The 19,671-nt window shown below is 42.7% G+C and overlaps 1 protein-coding gene across 3 annotated transcripts in view; it reads right to left on the bottom strand.

Annotated features, from left to right (window-relative positions):
- Positions 1-8,086: 8,086 nt before the first annotated feature.
- Positions 8,087-19,671, bottom strand: part of Fam171a1 (family with sequence similarity 171 member A1) — a 115,786-nt gene continuing 104,201 nt past the window's right edge. For all 3 annotated transcript variants that reach the window (XM_027928645.2, XM_071599869.1, XM_071599870.1), the window contains 3 exons: positions 15,056-15,172; positions 11,641-11,755; positions 8,087-11,039 (listed from right to left, as the gene is read on the bottom strand). In XM_027928645.2, the coding sequence (XP_027784446.2) occupies positions 9,350-11,039; positions 11,641-11,755; positions 15,056-15,172 (1,922 nt within the window). In that variant the 3' untranslated portion in view covers positions 8,087-9,349. The remainder of the gene's footprint in view (positions 11,040-11,640; positions 11,756-15,055; positions 15,173-19,671) is intronic.

Here is a 19,671-nt window from a genome sequence, read left to right as displayed (position 1 = left end):
TGGTGAGGATGTAGTGAAAAGGTACATTGTTGGTGGGACTGAAAACTAGTGCCACAACTCTGGAAAGCAGTATAAAGAGTCCTCAAAAAACTAGGAATAGAACCACCATTCGACCCAGCTATCCCACTCCTCCGTATATATCCAAAAGACTTAAAATCATCATACTACAGGGATGCAGCCACATCAATGTTTATAGCAACACAATTCACAATAGCCAAGATATGGAGCTAACCTAGGTGCCCTTCAACAGGCGAATAAAGAAAATATGGTATTGTTGTGTGTGTGTGTGTGTGTGGGTGGGTGTGTGTATACAAACACACACACACAATGGAGTATTACTCAGACATAAAGAATGACTTCAAGGCATTTGCTGGCTAATGGATGGAGCTGGAGACTAACATGCTAAGTGAAATAAGCCAGTCCCCCAAAATCAAAGATGGGATGTTTTCTCTCATGTGCAGAAACTAATAATTCAAAATAAATTGTGGGGGGAGAGGATTAAAAAACAATAGAAGAACAAATGGCAAATATTTTCTCTGATATAAGGCTACTCACTCATATTGGGTAGGGAGAGGGACATGCGAGGAATTGATGAACTCTGGATAGGGCAGAGGGGTGGGAGGGGAAGGGAGGGGGCAGGAGGTTAGCAATGATGGAGGAATGTGATGGAGATCATAATCCAAAGTACATGTATGAAGATATGAATTGGTGTGAACATACTTTATATACAGAGTATAAAAAATTGTTCTATATGTGTAATAAGAATTGTGATGCATTCCGCTGTCATGTATTTAAAAAATTAAACCAATAAAAAAAAATAGAAGAGCGAGCAGTGGATTAAACAAAAGGGAATGAAGGGAAGGGAGACAGGATAGGGAAAGACAGTGTAATGAATCTGACCTCACTTTCCTATGTACATATATGAATATACCACAGCGAATCTCACCTTCATGTATATCCACAGACACTAATTTTAAAAACCTTCTAAGTAAATAGCAGAATGATCAGTAGAGGGAAGGGAACAGGGGAGAGAGGAGGGGAGGAAAAGTGGAACTACTGGGGTCTGAGTTAGAATAAATTATACTCTATGCTTTTCTAATTATGTCAAATGAATCCTATTATGTATAACTAAAAAGAATCAATAAAAACATTTACAAAGACAATGTGTTATGAAAGTAGCCTAATATGAAATCACTCCTGGAGTTAATATTACATTTTGTCTTTTGTGGTTGATCCCCTTGGTTCTATTCTTCAGGGTTCTTCAAAGACACAGAATCAGTATATTTGTGTGTGTGTGTGTGTGTGTGTGTGTGTATCTGTAATTTATTATGGGGATTGACTCAAATAATTTGGAGGCTTAGAAGTCCCACAGTCTGCCACCGACAAGCTGGAGACCCAGAAAGCTGATGGTGTAAACCTTAGTGTAAGGGCAGGAGAAGATGAGATTACCAGCTCTAGCAGTGAGGCGAGAAAAAAAAAAAAAAAAAAAAAAAAGCTGTGGCAGATTCTTCCTTCCTGTCTTTTGTTCTAGCCAGGCCCTCAGTGAATTGGATAATGCTCACCCACTTTGGGGAGGTGACTTATTTTACTGAGTGTTTACCTGGAAACACTTTCCCCAACACACCCAGAAACATGTAACCAGAGCCCACAGATTCAGTGGACACATGACAGCACACTGGCATTCTCTACTTCCCCGATCTCCCTTGACAATGAAATTCTGTCATTTGAAACCAAAAGATAACTTAGCATGTATATCTTTATGTAAGTATTTATAGTGGGTCCCTCTTCTCTGAGATTTCCTGTTCCATAGTCTCAGTTACCCATGGTCAACTGCAGTCTGAAAATATTAAGTGGACATTTTCAGAAATAAGCAATTCTCAGGTTCTAAATTGCATGCTATTCTGAGTTGCATGAGGAAAACTTTCCATCCTGCTCCATCTTGTCCAGGATTCATATCATCCCTTTGTCCAACATCCCACATTGTATGTGCTGCCTGCCTGTTAGTCACTCCAGTGTCTTTGTTTATCAGGCTGAGTGTGTGAGGTTGAAGCTGTGGGTCAATTGAATGTACATTGCATTGTTATAATTGTTCTGATTTATTACTAATTGCATAAACTTTATCACTGGTGTGTATGTACATAGGGTCCAGTTCTGCCTATGGTCTCAGGATTCCACTGGGAGTCTTGGGACATATCCTATGGGTAAGAGGGGACTTCAGTCCATGAAAGGAAGCTGCAGCTTCATTGACCCTACTGGTTAACTTCAAACCGCTCACTAAAAAACTGGCTAGCTGAGCAAAGGGAGAGATTATACATTCAACTGAAGCTTGTAGAAAGCAGTAAGAATGGAGAAAGAAGAGACTATTGATTTCTCTACCATTTTCCCAAAAGTGGAGCTAAACAGTAGCTCTTAAAACAACTGACATGGGACAGACAGATGTGAGTGGTGGGAGCAGGAGATTAAGGGAATAAATCTATAAAATGGGCCCACTAGGCCCACCCCCACATGCTTTCACTTCGAAAAAGCAATTTATTTGCAGCCCTGTTGGCTTAAGTGAACAGGTTATGTTACATTCCTCAGAAAACTACCTGTTGTCTGTAGGAGAAATTTAGGCTCTGAAATGCTGATAAGAAGAAAATATGCTACCCTGAAGAGGAGACTCCTGTGACCCTTACATAGACCAGATCCCAGAACTCCAAGAGATAAGGATAATTCCCTTTGCCATAGAATTTGTAAGAACAGGTTCTAATTAGAACCAGTAAGCACAAGGCAAGGTGACCAAGAGTGGGCATGGCTGAGGGGACTTGAAAACCTGATGTCATCTTGCTGTCAGTCAAAAGAGATGGATATGGGCAGGACTCTCTGGAAACTTCCCTGGGACCCCCAATAAAACTGGAGGGCAAGAGAGGCACACACCGTCCCTCCCCTCTCTGAGAGGACTCACTTTCTCCCTAGACGAGTGTTCCCTTTCCCCTCCCTTCTAATAAACTAGTGCCAGTTATTCTGAGCAACTGGTCTGAAATCCTTCTGACTTGATCACAAGAGTCAGGGTTTGAAGGGGGGGCCTTCATGATGCCTCAGTTTTCCAGAAGGCCTCAGCCTGTGTAACACAACAACAAAACCAAACACCAAAAAACCAACAAAACCCCAAATAAGACCCAAAACTAAAAACCAAAGTCCCCTGTTGCACTGTAGCAATGATTAGAGAACTACAGGATATAAAAAGCAATAACTACTTACATTGGTATAGCAATTTACAGTTTAAAAGGAGCTTTAATATTCATTGCCTTATTTGAACTCAACCCACCCAGAGATTGGAGGACAGACAGCAAACATTCCTGCCCTCTTTCTAATGCATCAGAAGTTAGTCATCTATCTGACCCCCAGAGACAAGCTGACACCCAGGTCTTTGACTTCAAGTCCAGGGTTCTTTCTACAACCTTAGAAACTGAATAATTATTGTGGCTTGCAATGCTTTAGGTTCTAATTTTGAGTATCTACTGTTATGTAGAATGTGGACAGAGGGCAGAGGGTATAAAAGAGCTGGGGATGGAGAATAGCCCGTGGAAGTGGCTGCACACTGTGATACTGTCAGGAGGTGGGGCCTGGACCCCATGTGGACACTCACTTCCTGCCTGGGGAGGTCAACCCCTGTAATTTCAAACTTCAGTTTCCTCAGCATGAGATCTTCATGGCTCTTTCATGTTCAAAATGCTCAGGCTCCTCAATTCCTGTTCATTCTGTTGAGGTACAAATGGTCTTACACAAATGATTAGCCGCTTTGCAATACCAGAATATGAACATTAAACAAATCATCACACTGCAAAGAAGGAAAAAAAGAAAACATTTGTCAGGTATTTTGGTGTATATTTACATTCACAGCTTTAAATGTAAATGGCGAGAAAGGCTTGCAATTTCTACTTCACCTAAAATGTCTGGCTGGATCTTTCCCCATCCATTATGGCAACTGCCCTTCTGCATTGCTCACTGCCAAAGGTCACGACAACCATCGTGCTCACTCAAATAGATTCTCCATAATATCAAGGGCTGTTATAAATGTCTCAAAACATTATTGCATGTTGTTTTTCCTATGGTAAACAACAGCAAATGAGGATCGTGGAATTCCTAAATGGTTGAAAAATCATGTTTCTATCCATAATTTCATTCTAGTATCCCTTTGTCCTCCAATTCTAGAGGTCTGCAAAAGCAATGTCTCCAAGAAGAGGGACGCAGGAAATCGTACAGTGTTTATCATACTGTAGCCCAGTATGATATGTATCATTAGGCTTTATGGTCTTCTGCCTTTTTGGTTTTGTTTTCACATTCTTGGATGCTTTGTCTCACTCCTTTTGCATTTATCTGTGCTAATTTATACTAAAGAAAGTTCCAGATGCATAGGGTCTCTGTCACTTAAGTGGATGGTGCTATCTGCTGGTATAGCCTAGGGCACACTCTTCTATGCATCCCTCCCACCTCCTGCAGCCAGGCTTGCATCTAGGGAGGGTACCTGATCCTTCTCCAATAAATATTGCCCGCATTACACCCAGTTATCAATAACGCCTGAAGAGCACCTAGATCTTCCTGTCCTAATCAGAGATTTCCACCTGAAGTTTCAAAAAGTTAAAATAAAAGATCTTAATAAAATAAAAATTATGATCTGGAGTTACAAGTGCCAGCAGGGAAAGCTGTTAACAATATACTGTTTAGTGGGAGAAGAAGATTGCAGGGTAGGGTAAGGGTGAGCATCTTTTTGTAGGAAATGTGCATTTATGTGGGTAAAGAGTTGCAGGAAAGGGTTGGGGTTGTGGTTCAGTGGTAGAGGACTTGCCTGGCATGTGTGAGGCACTAGGTTTGATCCAGTACCACATATAAATAAGTAAATTAAATAAAGGTCCATCCACAACTAAATGAAATTAAAAAAAAAATTGCAGAAAAACACCAAAATGCTAGCTGCAATTGTGTGTCTGCATGGCAGTTGTTGGTGACTGATTTTTCTTTATCTATTTTTACTTTTTATTATTTATTTATTTAGTGTGTGTGTTACTGGGGATTAAACCCAGGGCCCTGTGCATGCAAGGCAAGTACTCTACCAACTGAGCTATATCTCCAGCCCAATGTACTAATTTTTAAAAGAATGATAAACGTCATTCTTGTTGGTCAACTAAAATATGTACCTTTTGGATATTAATGGAAAAACCCCCTGCAGAAATGGAATACAGTTTGTAGTTTATCACAGTATGGTAACAGCACTGATTTCTTAGTGGTGACAAATGTCCCACATTTCTGTAGGATATATTATGGAAGCTGGACGAAAGGCACAGGGGCTCTTTGTACTATTTTTGCAACTTCTTTGTAACTGTAAAGTGATTTCACAATAAAAAGGCTTTAGAAAACAAAAAATAAAAGTTAAAAGGCAAGAGACAAGGAGTTAGGTAGACAAAGAGTTAGGAATGCATGGCATTCCAGAGCGAGTTTATGAGGGAAGGATTTAAAACTTCAGGAACATTGCAAGTCAGTGGTTATACACGGCCATTATTAAAAAGCAAGTCTTACAGGTCTAACTAAATATGTTAACAAAGATTAAAAATTGTTCCTTAAAAAATCATCATTCCTAAGTGTTCACGATAGGCAGTTCTCATTATCTGCAACAGTTGTATTCTGTGCATTCTGTGTAACACTGAATTAGCAAGGACAATGTCACAGCCACTGCTCCTAGGGGCCAACATAGGGGTGGGCTTCTGCAAGCCTATGGTCACATTTCTTTCAATGGATCAATTACATAACCTTGTTATTTTGTGTGTTTCTGTTTAAAAACATCTTACTTAATAGATTGTTAATTCATTAACACTGCCATCACTGGGACATGGCTGAATGAAGCTTCTCTAACACACGTGTTCTCTCCTTGATGTGCATCTCAGCCTTCACACTACACATTGCTTCAGCATAGGTTCTTAGGTGCAGTGACATCTCTCTAGTTGCTTGAAATTAGCCACACTGGGAGTATCTACACCACAGAAATTGGCAAATACTATAGATCAGGTCTTGATTGGTTGATTTATAGATTTAAGAAAGTGATACAGAAAATGTTAACAATGTGGATTGAAACTTAAAATGGGACAATGTCTGAAGTTGGTACACTGTAAACAGCACCAAAAATGTCTGAGCGAACAGTCTGCTAGTATTTAAAAACTGACTCAGCAAAGAAGCCATTCCATGAGTGACATTCTGAAATATATCTTTGCTGTTTCAATTTCACCTTAATCATTAAATAATAGCATTCATGTCAGAACTATACTCTTGTCAGTCACAACAATGGGTTGGCTATGATGATAATCAACAAAAGCATTGGGTGAGAATCAATTGTCAAAGGAAATTGACAAAAGGGAATGTGATGTATTTTATTATTATTTGCAAGTTGTGTCTGACACATGCTTCATTAGGAACATTTGTAGCTCAAATGAATTTATTTCCAGAGAGCTGGTTTGGGCACATCACTGCTTTGAGCTGAGTGACTTCAATTATTTAACCACATCTCCTTTATTTGGTTGATTAGGCAGAAAACAAAGAATAAACACATCTTCTGGACAAGCTTTTGAAACTGGAATAAATTGTTGTTCTCAATACTTTGTTTCCAGATAGGAACCCCATGGATCTCAGTCTCCTCAGCCACCTAGCTCGTAGGCAGACCAGGGGCTGATTCACTCCTGGGCATTCCCTCCCCCACCTCCCAGAGCTGGCCATGGAGAGCTGTGTTTAGATCATACCTGATGAAAACTCACCATTAGGTGGCAGGAGCAAGATGCCCTTGATGCCTCTGGTCCCTCAGGCAATACACTTAATTTGGAATACCATGACATACCAGATGAAATGTTCAAAGTCTGAAGTCACAGAGTTCTGTCTAGAGAATTCTAGTCTGATGATAAGTGTTGGCACCATGAGAAAAAAACTTAACCTCTAGGGACCAGTATGGATAACAGTAAGACTGATTTGACTTCACCTTTGGAAGAACCAATTCCCCTTTGGCAAACCCATTTTCCTTGCCTTCCCAAGTTGTGGCCACTACTGGCTGATCAATACTTTCCACAATCATAGCCAACCTAGATTATGTCTCACCTAAGGAGTCAGAAAAGCAGCTCTCTCCAGCCTTCCTGCCAGATCTCCCATAATTGGTGCTAAGGGTTCATGTGTCACCTGCTTCCCACAGGTAACATGCCTTGAACAGGGCTTCCTGGAAACTGATACTTGAAGGAGGTGATTCTACTGGCAGCAACCCTAGGCTGAGAGGGAACCAGTAACAGCAGGGAGCTCTGAAATCCTCCTTTCTGCCCCCACCACCAATGTCTGGCCCTGGGCATTCACCAGGAGGCACCTTACACTTTATTTTGAGGGAGTTGACAAAGGACTTCCTCCTGGAAACTTAGCACAGTCTGCGCGGCTTCACCGCCACCTACTGGTGAGAATGTTCACTCCAGAATGAACTCTACCTCAGTTCTTACCCCACAGGTGCTGGACCACAGTTGTCTGACTGTTGGGGAACTTTCTCAACCATCCACCCCCCCCCCCACTCCCTGCCAAGCCAAATACTAAATGTCAGCATTGAAGAATTAAAATAATAGCAACCAGCTTGATTTTCTGTCTGTATGGAATTCATGAATGAAGATTTTGTAAGGAAGCTGCTGACTGTAAACGGCTGGCTCAACTTATTTCTTCCAATCTATGTTTTGACATCATCTCCATTAACACTTTTGATGAACAGCATTGTACATCCAAGATGATTCAGGTCATTTTAACAAAATCTTCTTGAAGCTGTTCCAAGAGGGATCGATACTAGATCTAAAACACCAGTTTCCTGTAAAGCACAGACATCTCTCCTTACCTGAAAAACAACAAAATGTTACCTTGTGTTCTTGAATGACACTAAAGACAAAGGTGGGTTTTAAAGATTTTCACCGGAGTGTAAATCCGTGGGTGGCTGTGTTTACAAGTCCAACCACCACATTTTAGGATGTCAAGGAATGATTTAAAAAGTCTTAGTAATGATTTTGCAACAGATGATGGTTCAGAATGAATTAAAATGACCACAAAATAGTTTTATTTTCTTCTGAGTTTATTTTGAATTTTCATTTTTGGATAACTAAGCAGCTCTTTAGAGAGAATGCACAGAAGAGTCATTCTGGCACTTTTGGATAGTACATAAGATTTTTTTTTTTTAATAGTCACATTCAGTCCCCTTGCTCAGTCCATACTCTCATGTTTGCCGAGCAAGATCAGCCCATAGGATTCCAGAGTTAATATGCAACCAACCGTATATACAAACAGCCAATAAAACCATAACGGTGGCTTATGGCCAAAGGGATGGGGTAGGGAAGGGCATCTCTAAAGTGTCCTCTAGTCTATCTTAGCTAAACAGAACCCACATTACACAGGGTAACTAGAGAGTACACTGAGCTGAAATGAGAATGCTGAGCACAAATGGCACTTGGCAGCATGCAGTTTAAAGAAAAGGGATATCATTTAATAATTTTATATAAAATCCAGGCAGTTCAATTAAAGGGATTAAGAAAAACCAAAAAACTGAGGGACTGTCTGTTGTCACTGTAAAAAAGGCACTTGGAGTTAATGGGACCAGAACTGAAAGACTCTTAGCTGATAGAAGTTTCAGTACGATTTCATTAAAAGGCTTGGATGTTAAAAGATGACACTCAGGAGTTCCTGAAGGGAGACACCAAAACAAACCACTGAGAAGTAGAACAGATTAAAATGAGGGAATGCAATTTTTACAACCAAATTGTATTGAAAAAAAAGTAGAGAGAGAAGAAGCAAACCCCCAAACGAGCCCTAACCAAAGCAAAATCTAAGCAAAATAAGAAACAAAGCAGCAATGCATAGCTTTCCTTGGAGATAATGCCTACCTTGGGACACAGAGTGCCACCCTCATTTCTCAAGAATAGCTTCACAGTAGCATTATCATGAGAAAATGGATTCAAGCAATGCAAAAAGAGTTTCATCTGTTCCCAGAATCCGAGGGAAAACTGAGGTGATCCTTGGAGTGTAGCAACATCACGGGCGGTTTTGCAGCATCCCTGGTGGGTGGACAGGTCAAGTCTGTGGAACGACGTTCAGACACTTCTCCCAGCCACCTCCCTGGAGGTGCAGCATCTACCAGAGTCATCCTTTATTCTGAGAAATAACTTTAACTCCCTTCTACCATTGACAGGGCAATGCCCACGCAGCGGACGTCCACTCCTGCGGTAGCCCTTCTTCGGCTCCTCCACAAACAGGTACGCGCTTCAGTAAGAAAGGATATTTGGCAAGGTTATATCCCATGGTTGGGTGGCTCTGTGACAGCTCACTTAATGTTAAATGCCATCAGGGGTCTCTCCTCCCGTTTCTGCCAGGGGCTCTTCTTGTCTTCTCCTTGGTCGTCGTCATCATCGTCATCGTCTTCGTCGTCATGAGCAGATCTTCTCTGGTGGGGACTGGCTAATGGCTCCGGGGGGACATCTGCAGTTCGTTTGGTTGTCTCTTCCTGCAGGCTGGGCAGCTGTCCACCACTTCTTCGACTCGAGCCTTCCAACAAACATCGCAGCGCACTGTCCTCGGGGGTGCAGACTGTGGTCCCACACTCGCTGCTGCTTGGGTCCATGTCATCCAAGTACACCAGCTGCGTGTAGGCGGCGCTGTCCGGGGCCCTGGGTTCTTTCTGCTGGTGTTCCTGGACAGGTGGGTGGCTCTGCTGGAGAGACAAAGGGTCTCCCCTTCCCTTGCGGGCAGATTTTGGTTCATTCATATCCACACCAGAGTCCAAACTGGCGTCATTACTTCCGTTCCTTCCAGCTCTTTGGAGATCAATATATGAATGTCTGACATGAGCATTGGACCTTCCATCCAGGGAGACAAACCACGCCCGGGGGTGCGGAAGTGGCTTCCCACCTCCAAGTTCCATCAGAGCCTTTTCTGTCAGGAGCTGCACCTCGCTGTTCATTTGAGCCAGAGCCGCATCATTCAAGGATGCAGGGATGGACAGAGACTCTGACATGGATGCGTTCTGAGGGCTCCATTCCCGCGTGCCTGCCTCCTGCAGATGCTGCTGAGAGATGGCCTGGGAAGACAAGGGCTGGCCCTGCATCTGAGAGGACGGGTGTGGGAAGATCCCTGCGTGGGGGTTGGAGAGCTCAGCCTGAAGTCTTCCAATTTCCAGCTGCTGGTCCGCTGGGACAACCAGAGGCTGACTGACATAGGAATGGTCCCCTGGGAGTTTCATATAATGGGCAGGGATGACCAAGGCAGGTAACACTTTTCTGTAAACGCTGTCATTGACCTGGTCCACAGAACTACAGCAGATCAACTGGCCCGGCCGTGGGAAAGATGTCGGTCTCTCCAGGTGATCTACGGATCGTGACATCATACATTCAGTAGGTCTGCGGTCCAGCAGTTGCTCTTTTTCAGGAGATGAAGGTGCAGGGTACATATGTTCCTGAATGGTGAGTTTGCTTCCTGCAGATGCTGGGCCTTCTCGGTCCTGCTTTTCAAATAAAGGCTGGGATAGTGTAGTGTTATAACTGCCCCTGTAGTCATTGTGGCTGGGAGACTCGTAGCCTTCTCTTTCCATAGATTTTCTTGCCTTTAAGGGAAAAATTTCCACTGATTTATGGTAGTCTTTGCCCAGTGTCCCACTCGGAGTCAAGTTATCAAAGGAGGTTTGGCTTTTATCTTCTTCCTTGTGGGAGAGCAGTTCTTCCCGGGAGCTAAATTCTTGTGAGGTACTGTAAGAGAGCTTCAGCATGGGTGTGTGCAGGTCCCCCTCTCCGCTGGGGGACATCATTTCTAAGTGGACCCCACTCATCAGCTCCTTGGTCCCTGGGGCCTCTGGGCGGCTATGACTGGCAACAGACAGAGGGCCGGGGAATTCCGACGCCCGACGAGAGAACAGCAAGTTGATGTGCGACATGGAAGTGGACTGATCTCTTTTGGAACTCTCGAGGGCTGCCGGAAGCTGCAGTTTTCTGTGGTGCTGACGGGGTTTCAAGCACTTCCTCCTGTGACCAAAGACACGACCCACAACTAGAGATTAGAGATTCTCATGATGGAACAGTTTCAAGTTTCAGGCAAAATCCTAATTCTCAATTTCCACAAGGAGAAACAAAACAACTCATCAGGGGCCAGAAGCCTCTCACCACAAACCCTCACTCACCCAATGCTGACCCAGAGCAGCAGCATCTGGAGAGTGATCCTCAGGTTTTTGTAAGAACAGCCAACTAATTCATTTGTAAGGGGTCACCCAAGAGCCAACGATAAACATTCTTGCTCAGTGAACAGACGTGGCATCAAAATAAGAATAATTCTGCTTTGATCTTGAGAGTATCATCTCTCCATCAGTATTTGGGAGTACTCCGAGGGAATCAGATGACAATTGTCAAACGTTTTTATACAACTCCCCTTGGCCTTACACATCGTGTAGTTTCATTTGTAATTTAGATCATGCATTTGAGTTTGTAGATACTGTTTCACAACAAGAAAAAGGATCTCAATTTAGGAAAAAAAATACACAAAAAGCAACTTCATACCAATGCTTCCAAATATCAATTGCACAAGAACTTTGACATTAAAAAAGATATTGCCAAAATGGTAACACTTTACCTGCAATAATATAAAAGGAGACACAGCAAAACCAAAAGTATGAAAGCCATTCCTCCTAAAATGGCCAAAAGAAACACGGTGTGATACGTGGTAATGTCCTGTGTTACAACGGGACCTAGAAGGTCAGAAAATGGCATTTTAGATATTTTGATACCTTTAAATAAAAAGAGGGATAATTAGTTGAGAACATAATGTCTTTTTTCTTACTCTTCCTGGCATGGGCACAGAGCAAAGGCCAGACAAAAATACCCTTGATCGATGGGTTTGTGGAACCACCACCATTTCATTCCATAATTAACATTATTATGGAAGCTTCCGGGGCCAGCAGCACTTTCAAAACTCAAATAGGAACGTGGCTGTGTCAAGAGACCCTTCTTATCTGAGAAGTGAGCCTCACCTGGCAGCATGTTCATCATTCTAAATACATGATCTTTTTTTTTTTTTTTTAATATTTTTTAGTTGTCCATGGACCTCTATTTTATTTATTTATATTCAGGGCCGAGAATTAAAGCTAGTGCCTCACACATGGTAGGCAAGCACTCTAACACTGAGCCACGACCCCAGACCCATGGTCTTTTAATAAAAGCAAATGGATGAAAGAGAACATAATAAGGGGTTTCTCACCTTTAAGAGAGGATCTGAATATCTGGAGATTTTATTTGACAGGAAAAATAAAATCACAAGATCTTATTCTCAATATGTTTGGGCAGCCAATTATTACTACATAGAGTGCCCTTTCTCTAAATGCATGACATAAATTTACATTGTCTAAATATATGACATAAATTTACTATGACTTTAAAAAGCAATAACTTATTACAGGGTGTTAAGTGTAATGAAAATTCTTTCCATGTAAAACAATAAAACATTCTTCTACATTTTTTAAAAGACTAACCGCACACTGCCACAGACCTCTTTTCTTTTTTTTAGTGGTACTGGGGACTGAACCCCAGGGCCTTGCTCATGCCAGGCAAGCATTTTACCACTGAGCTACATTCCCAGCTCTCTTAATTGTATTTTGCAACAGGGTCTCATTAAGTTGCCCGGAATGGAGTTGAACTTGTGATCAGCCTGCTTCATCCTCCCAACTAGCTAGAATTACAGGTGTATTGCACCAAGCCCAGATAGCCACAGACCTCTTTAGAATTTACAGATAAGGTTACTAGAGATAAAAATATTTCCTTTTAAAATACATATTGTAAAGAATACCAAGAAATAGGAGTTTAATTCATATCTTTTAAGTCTAAAAATAGTGCAAATCTGTCTTGATATTACTGACACAATGAATCAACAACAAAATCCTCTGAAAATTACAATATCTGGGCTTTGAGCATTTATTGATGGTCAATATCCTGGCAGTGGGCCAATGCAGGGAAAGGAAAAAACTGTGGGTTTCACATTATTCCAGAGTAGCCTGGTTATGATTACTAAATCTCACAAACACCCATTTGCTTAAAAAAAATTTTTTTTGATAGGTGAAGATTTCTTCAAAAATCATTTTAAGGAGCCAAATCTCTTAAGAGTCACATCAACCGAAAGAGGTTTATCAATTTTTGAAAATACTGGCATTTCTGAGTCCAAAAGAGAACACCTTCTCTCCCAAATACAATTCACTTCAATGGTGTGGGATGTTAGGGATGAAGGTTCAGCAAGCTGGAAAAAGAACTCCCCACTGCTTCACTTCACTTGTTCCATATACAACTTCTTATACAAAGGCAGCCTCCCCAGATGGGGAGCCTTGTGAGAAAGCCACCAAGAAAACTTGGCTACCTGGGTTTGATCCCCAGCACCACAAAAACGAGACAAATAAAACAACCGTAGGGTACATATAGAAATCATTTCAAGAAAACTGAAACGTGGTCTGTTCAGTACTCAGAAGGTAATTATTTCAAACTCTGCCACAGGAAATCTGCAGAAAATTCATAGCTGTGCTTTGCTTCCTTCTTAAGCAGATAATAAAAGAATGAAACCCCCATTATTTTCTTCTTGGTTTTGGACTTGTGAAAACACAGCATTACTGTCATTTGCTTTAATAAATTGACAGCTCTGAGTTTACCATGCATGTATCCACACATTAAATGCCATCAGGCTGGGCTGTGGGTGCTCTCAGAACTCTTGAGTCTCTTACTTCATGGCTGTGTTCATCAGTCCCCTTTCCTTTTTACAAAAACATATATTCATCTGTGGCATAATGGAAAACTGATAGACACAGTTGTTTTGAAATCTGTCTAAAACAAAAGTTCACTTTAATGCATGGGCTTTGTGGCTTCTGCTTTGGTACCTAAGGAATTTCTTTTCTTTCTTTCTTCTTAGTCACATTCTCTTAATATTTCAAATTAGGAAAATAGGGCATTTATGTACCTGGTTCATGTTACAATGCTATAAGAACCATGCCATCAAGAAAAACACACACCTGAAGTGTAAATTTTCTTGCTATGGGACCATAAAATCAATGTAGCAAACTTTTCAACACCCACCTTAGGAATGGCCTCCAACACATTAGTTACTTTGGGAGTTTAAGTGTTAATTCCAGTGATAATTCCATTACTAAAATACTTTGTACTTCCATTAGGAAATGCCTTCGTGGTTAATTTGCAAGAGAGCCTTTTTAATCACAGCACATTTTGACCTAGCTCAATCTCCTATTTTGCTCACCAGATTTGGATGTGCATGACTTTTAGATGTGTTTAAAAAAATAGCAATCAAAGGGGCTTGTAAGCATAAAGATTGGCTACCACAGAACAGTTTCATGAAGGTAGGCAGTCCAAGTGTTATGGATTCTAAAGCAAAATGTAGCAATGGAAGACATCACTAGATATGATTCTCATGAGATGCCCATTTTGAAAAACAATTCTGGAATATATATTTGGGAATATAGGTTAAGAATCACATTTCTGAATCACACTTTAAAAAATAGGAGTGAATTCACATACCCTAAGTGGAGATTATTCTTTGGGGCACAGAGCAATTGATTTGCATGTAAGCAGTTTGGAAGTGTCAAATCAAATATTTTGCCCTACAAAGCCCACTATGGTGACTTTCCGCTAGTCCCTCTGTTGAGTGTTCTTCCTATGAGCTTGATCACACCAGGCCCCAGCTGTTTTGGGAATTAGGGAGGAGGTCTGAGTCTCCTCTGTGGGCTTCTGATTAAGAATGCCCCATGGCAGCTGTCCGAGTAAAACAGAGACAGGAGGCAAGACTATTTTCCATGCATTATTCTTGTCTTAAATGGGAAAGTTCCAACCAGAACTCTTCCACCCCCACAAAATGCCTTTTTTCCATCATTTGATTTCAGACTTTGAAGCAGTTTTGAGTTGGATGTGATCTCTCTGCTGAGGTTATTTTCAAATGCATACTTAGCCTGAGCCCTCAAAGAAATCAATCCCCATCATCGCCAGTGTTGGCTTCGTGTTACCTGGGATGGGAGGAGACATGGCTGCCACCCAGTACCCCAGCTGGGGGGCAATGTACGTCCACGTTAGCTGGCTGCCTTCCTGGTGCACGAGGCCTAGACCGCTCTTCAGCCACGTTCCTGTGGGATTCAGAAAAGAACTTCAGCTATGAGCACGCTGAACTCCTATTTAAGGCTTATGTACTTGTAAAAGTCACCTTAAATGTCATGTTTAGAGCTCATTTGGTAGTCTGGAGAGTTAAATCATCACCTGGAGATTGCATACAGCTCTCTGTAAAAATTCTTTTCAACTTCCCTTTAGGGAAAAGGTGAACAATTTAAGTCCTTCTTTGCCTTCCCCCAATCAAATTAGTTTCAGCCACTTTATTTATTATCCCTCTTTCCAAACACAGATCATTTCAGCAGGAGCCTTTGCAGTGCAGAAATAGAATAATGGCAGCATGCCAGGGGCTGTTGGAAGTAAAAAGAGGGGGGGGGGGAGAATCTTGTGATGTTTATAATCATTATCTTTGAACAAATAAATTTCCTATACCTAATCACAGATTGGCTATGTTACAATTACTTAGAAAGTTTTTTTTTTTTAATTTTAAATTTATAATTCCTCAATCTTTGCAAATTCTGTTCTAGTAAGCCTGGCTTAGGTGAGTATTTAAGAAAAAAAAATTCAGTTGGTTTTGATGCTAGGAAACACTGAATAAGTCAAAGTAAGTTCAGGTTTTATCATCAGTTACTACTTTAATTGTCATTAAGGAACCACTATGTACTAGCTAGTCACAGTATACATGTCTTACAGATATTTTATCTAAAATTCTCACAACAACCAAACAGGGTAGGCCTCAGGGTCCCTTTTCAGATGAGGAAACTGAGGACTGGGGAGTTGTAAAACCCTTCCAAGGCCCTTTGGTTCTGGAAAGCACAGTGGAGGTACCTAGGCCCACCCGACCTCCAGGGCGGGGTTATTGTTTCCCCTCTGTCATGCTGTATCCCCACCAACCTTCCCAGTGTCTGTTTATTTGGTTACTTTGTAAAGTTTATAAGAGTAGACCCACCGAGGAGGATTAACTTGCCTAAGGCTGTAGGTGGTTTCCCAGCCCAAAGTGGAACCACTGGGCCAACCTGCAGAGCACCCTGCTCTCTGAGGCCCGGGAGGGCTGCTGTGGGCAGAGGGCAAGGGAGAGGCAGGTGAAGCTCTCCCATGGCTCATGCTCACCACTCTAGAGGGTGGGCTGCACACTCGGGGCTCCTGCATAGCTGCCTCACTGCAGCAAGTGTCGGCCACAGATGTGCTGAAAGGATCAAGTATACCGAATATTATACCCACATTTCTGCCTTTCTTAGGTGCACGTATGGCTGAGGCAATAGTGGATTATGTCCCCTCTGAAGAAAGAAACAATACTTGGGCAGCTTCTAGACACTATCAGTTGCCATGGTAACATTCAAATGCAGTGGAAAGGTGCCCAGTGATGTTATGCCTCCTGTCTCACAGCCCCCCTCCTCTGCTTAAAGGACAGCGACACACAAAGAAGGACGGTGGGAGAAGCCAGGCATCCAGGAGAGCTTTGCATTCTCTGGCTGTCCCATGCAACAGGCTTGCTCTTGGCTCCAGATGATTCCTGTTCAAATTAGAGCAGAATTTAAGCTAAAAGGACTCTAAAATGAGTCTGAGAACATAGAAGCCCAATTCAGATTCATTTCCGGAGGTGGGTTTGCCCACAGGTCGTTTGGCAACTGAGAGGAATCACTATGTCCATGGGGGCTCCTAAGGAAACAGAAGACACTGGACACTGAAGAAGAAAGGTTTCTATGGTGGGTAAGAACATCTCCCCAGAGGTAGAGAATGGATTTTACGACTGCTTCCACCCCCACGCCCCAGCCCCTGGGCCCCCTCCAGTTCTGTCCTGACTTACATACCATGCCCACTCCCACACATGTGCTCCCCCAATTGCAAGATTTCTGGATCAGCCGGGAGGCGGCTGTGCATTCTTTGTTTTGCAGTTTTCCCCAAACTGGATTCTTGACTGACTGCTCTTCAAATGGGGCAGATACTTAGGTTAGGATAAATGGGCCTCAGAGAATAAGAGCTGGAAACAGCCCCAATTCCTGCTCATTCAGGAGCAAACCACCTACCTTTATCCCTAAGTTGCCTTTGCCTTCTACAAGAAAATCAAGTGAAACAGACTTTAAAATATCTCCAAGTTACATCTGGGGCAAGCCAAGTGGGTAGAAGAACACACATGAACACAAGACACACACACCATCCAGCTGACAGGTCCCAGGTCCATCCAGGGAGATGGAGGATCTGGTAGTGGTGCCAGTGGAAGCCAGAAAGACCAGTGACAGAAAAAGTCATAGCTGTTTTGGGAGTTCAGCTAGGGAAACAGTGCCCCTGGGGCAGGGGAGAAGGATGAAGTTAGCTTTGATGGTCAAGTAGGGTTTGTCAGTAGGGGGAGGGGGTGAGGCCAGGAGAAAGAAGGAGAGGCTATTATAGGGAAGAGAACAGCAAGAACCTAGTCATAGAGCAATGGGTATGAATGATGGACAGGGATGGGGCAGAGGGAAACCCAGGTTGCATGCAAGAGAGTGGTGGTACTGAGGCTGGGAAGGAGTTTGCCTTCACCTGGGCAGGACTTCAAATGCCATTAGCAGTGGGAGTTGCTGGGGACCTGTAAACGAAGGCACAGAATGGCCAGTCTTCCCAACACCTCTTCCTGTACTACACGCCCCTCATTGGTTCTTGCCAAGTTGGTCCTTACAATACACAGCACAAAAAGAGTGACTTTGCCGATTATCATGGGTCCAACCTCACGTAGTTTTACTCTTTTCCAAAAGTCTACCCATTTTCCAGGATACAAATCAAACCATGTGCTTTTCCTTCTAGTATATCTAGTATACCTTAGGTTGCTGGCTATTTTTCTAGGTCTTATCTCCTCTAGAAGACGGTAAGCTTTGAGCGTTTGAGCCTGTGTCTTATATTCCTTTTGTCTTCTCCACACCTAGAAATATCCACAGGGTAGGAACTCAACAGTACTTCCAATGGAGTGAAAGCTACAGATGCAATCCAAAAATAACATCAGGTAACCTGTAGTCGGCTACAAAGATATCCCCACAAAGTGTGATTAAAATGGGATGCTACTCTTCCCAACTAAAGGGAGCAGAGTCATCTGGGGAAGAGATATTAATTTTGGCATATATTTTCTGTAAAATGCACATAGCCAGTGACTACGGTGTGACACTGTTTTGGGATTCAACAATCATGCTGTTACTGGCAAAGCATTTTCCAAGATTTCTGTTTTGTGGGAGGAAGTAAACTACAGGGAATACAAGAATTAATGAATTGTGTACTAGAAACATATGCTCCTCATTACTGGAATCCTGATGCTGCTGTGGGTGCAGGCTGGTTTCCCCACCTGGGCAGCAGGCACACAGAAGAAGAGATGATTATGCTCAAGCCTGGGGACAGAGGCCTGAGATTCCTTCTTCACAGGTGATAACTGCTGGCAGAGCAAACAAACCTCCCTAACGTCTCTTCTGTTGAATAAGATTATGTGATGTCCGGTGATGTGACCAGATGCTAACAGAGTGTTCACGTGGTGGTGGTGGTGGTTGGGGGTGGGGTGGGGAGTGCCAGGCACTGCTCAGGCAGAGCAAGGCAGGGACCAAGTTGCTCCTACTCTATGGATAAAAGAAAGCTCCTGTTGCTTTTGCCTGTTCTCCAAGCAGTTCATCTGCCAGCCAGGTGGTGCTTACTTCCTCTGGGCTTTTCTGTCTTTCCCTAGGCTACTCCTTCCTAGCCTCTTTCTATGGCTTCCTACTGCCCCCTCAGCATCCTCCTTCTAAGCAGGCAGCTGCTGGGACATGCAGGCCCAAGGCAGGGTCACCTGGTACAGGCAGGCAGGATCCCAAGTGTCTCGTCCCTTCATATCCCATCAGCGCATCTATCTGGCTGCTGAGCAGGTGTCTCAGGAGTTGGCTGGGTGACATGTGCCTTTTTGCTCTGATTGAGGCCTCTTCGTGTCTGTTATTGGGAGTGCATGTGTGTGAAGGTCATGTGGTGATCTCTCTGGCAACACCAAGAAATGAAATTCTGCATGACTGAAATTTCTAAACTGTCAGTTTTCAAGTAGTTGTAAGACATTTGAATCCTCTAATGTAATCTTAAGCCGAAACAAATTTATAAGCTAGATAAAAGGTAAGCCTCTCTGCACAGAGGTCAGGAGAAGTACCACTCAGTGGCAACCCTCAGCACACCTCCTAACCATGGTCTGGAAGCTATCGTCTATACATTTGCCAAAATTGGAAAAGGCAGTTTTATACAAATTCTAAAATGCATCCCTTTCTCCTGTCTTACAAAAAGTAAACACGTTTTTGATTTGTCTTTAAAATTCAGGGTTCTTATTATGATCAACTATTATGATAGGTTCTGACATACTGATGCCCTTAGGAATCCAGAGTTGAGGGTTATGGATGTGTTTGCTCTGATAATAAACAGTCCTACTGCACTTATATTTGCTTCCCTTTACTTTCTTTCTTATGGTTTGCTGTGTTCCTGTTCTGGCCCCCCTGCCCCCTACAGTCTGTTTTTGGGAAACATCAGCCCCCCCAACCTATGTCAGAATAAC

Source organism: Marmota flaviventris, chromosome 12 (assembly GCF_047511675.1).
Source record: "Marmota flaviventris isolate mMarFla1 chromosome 12, mMarFla1.hap1, whole genome shotgun sequence".
In the NCBI taxonomy this organism is placed as follows: Eukaryota; Metazoa; Chordata; class Mammalia; order Rodentia; family Sciuridae; genus Marmota; species Marmota flaviventris.
Note: the sequence above shows the minus strand (reverse complement) of the source record. Positions and strands in the feature narration are given on the sequence as shown.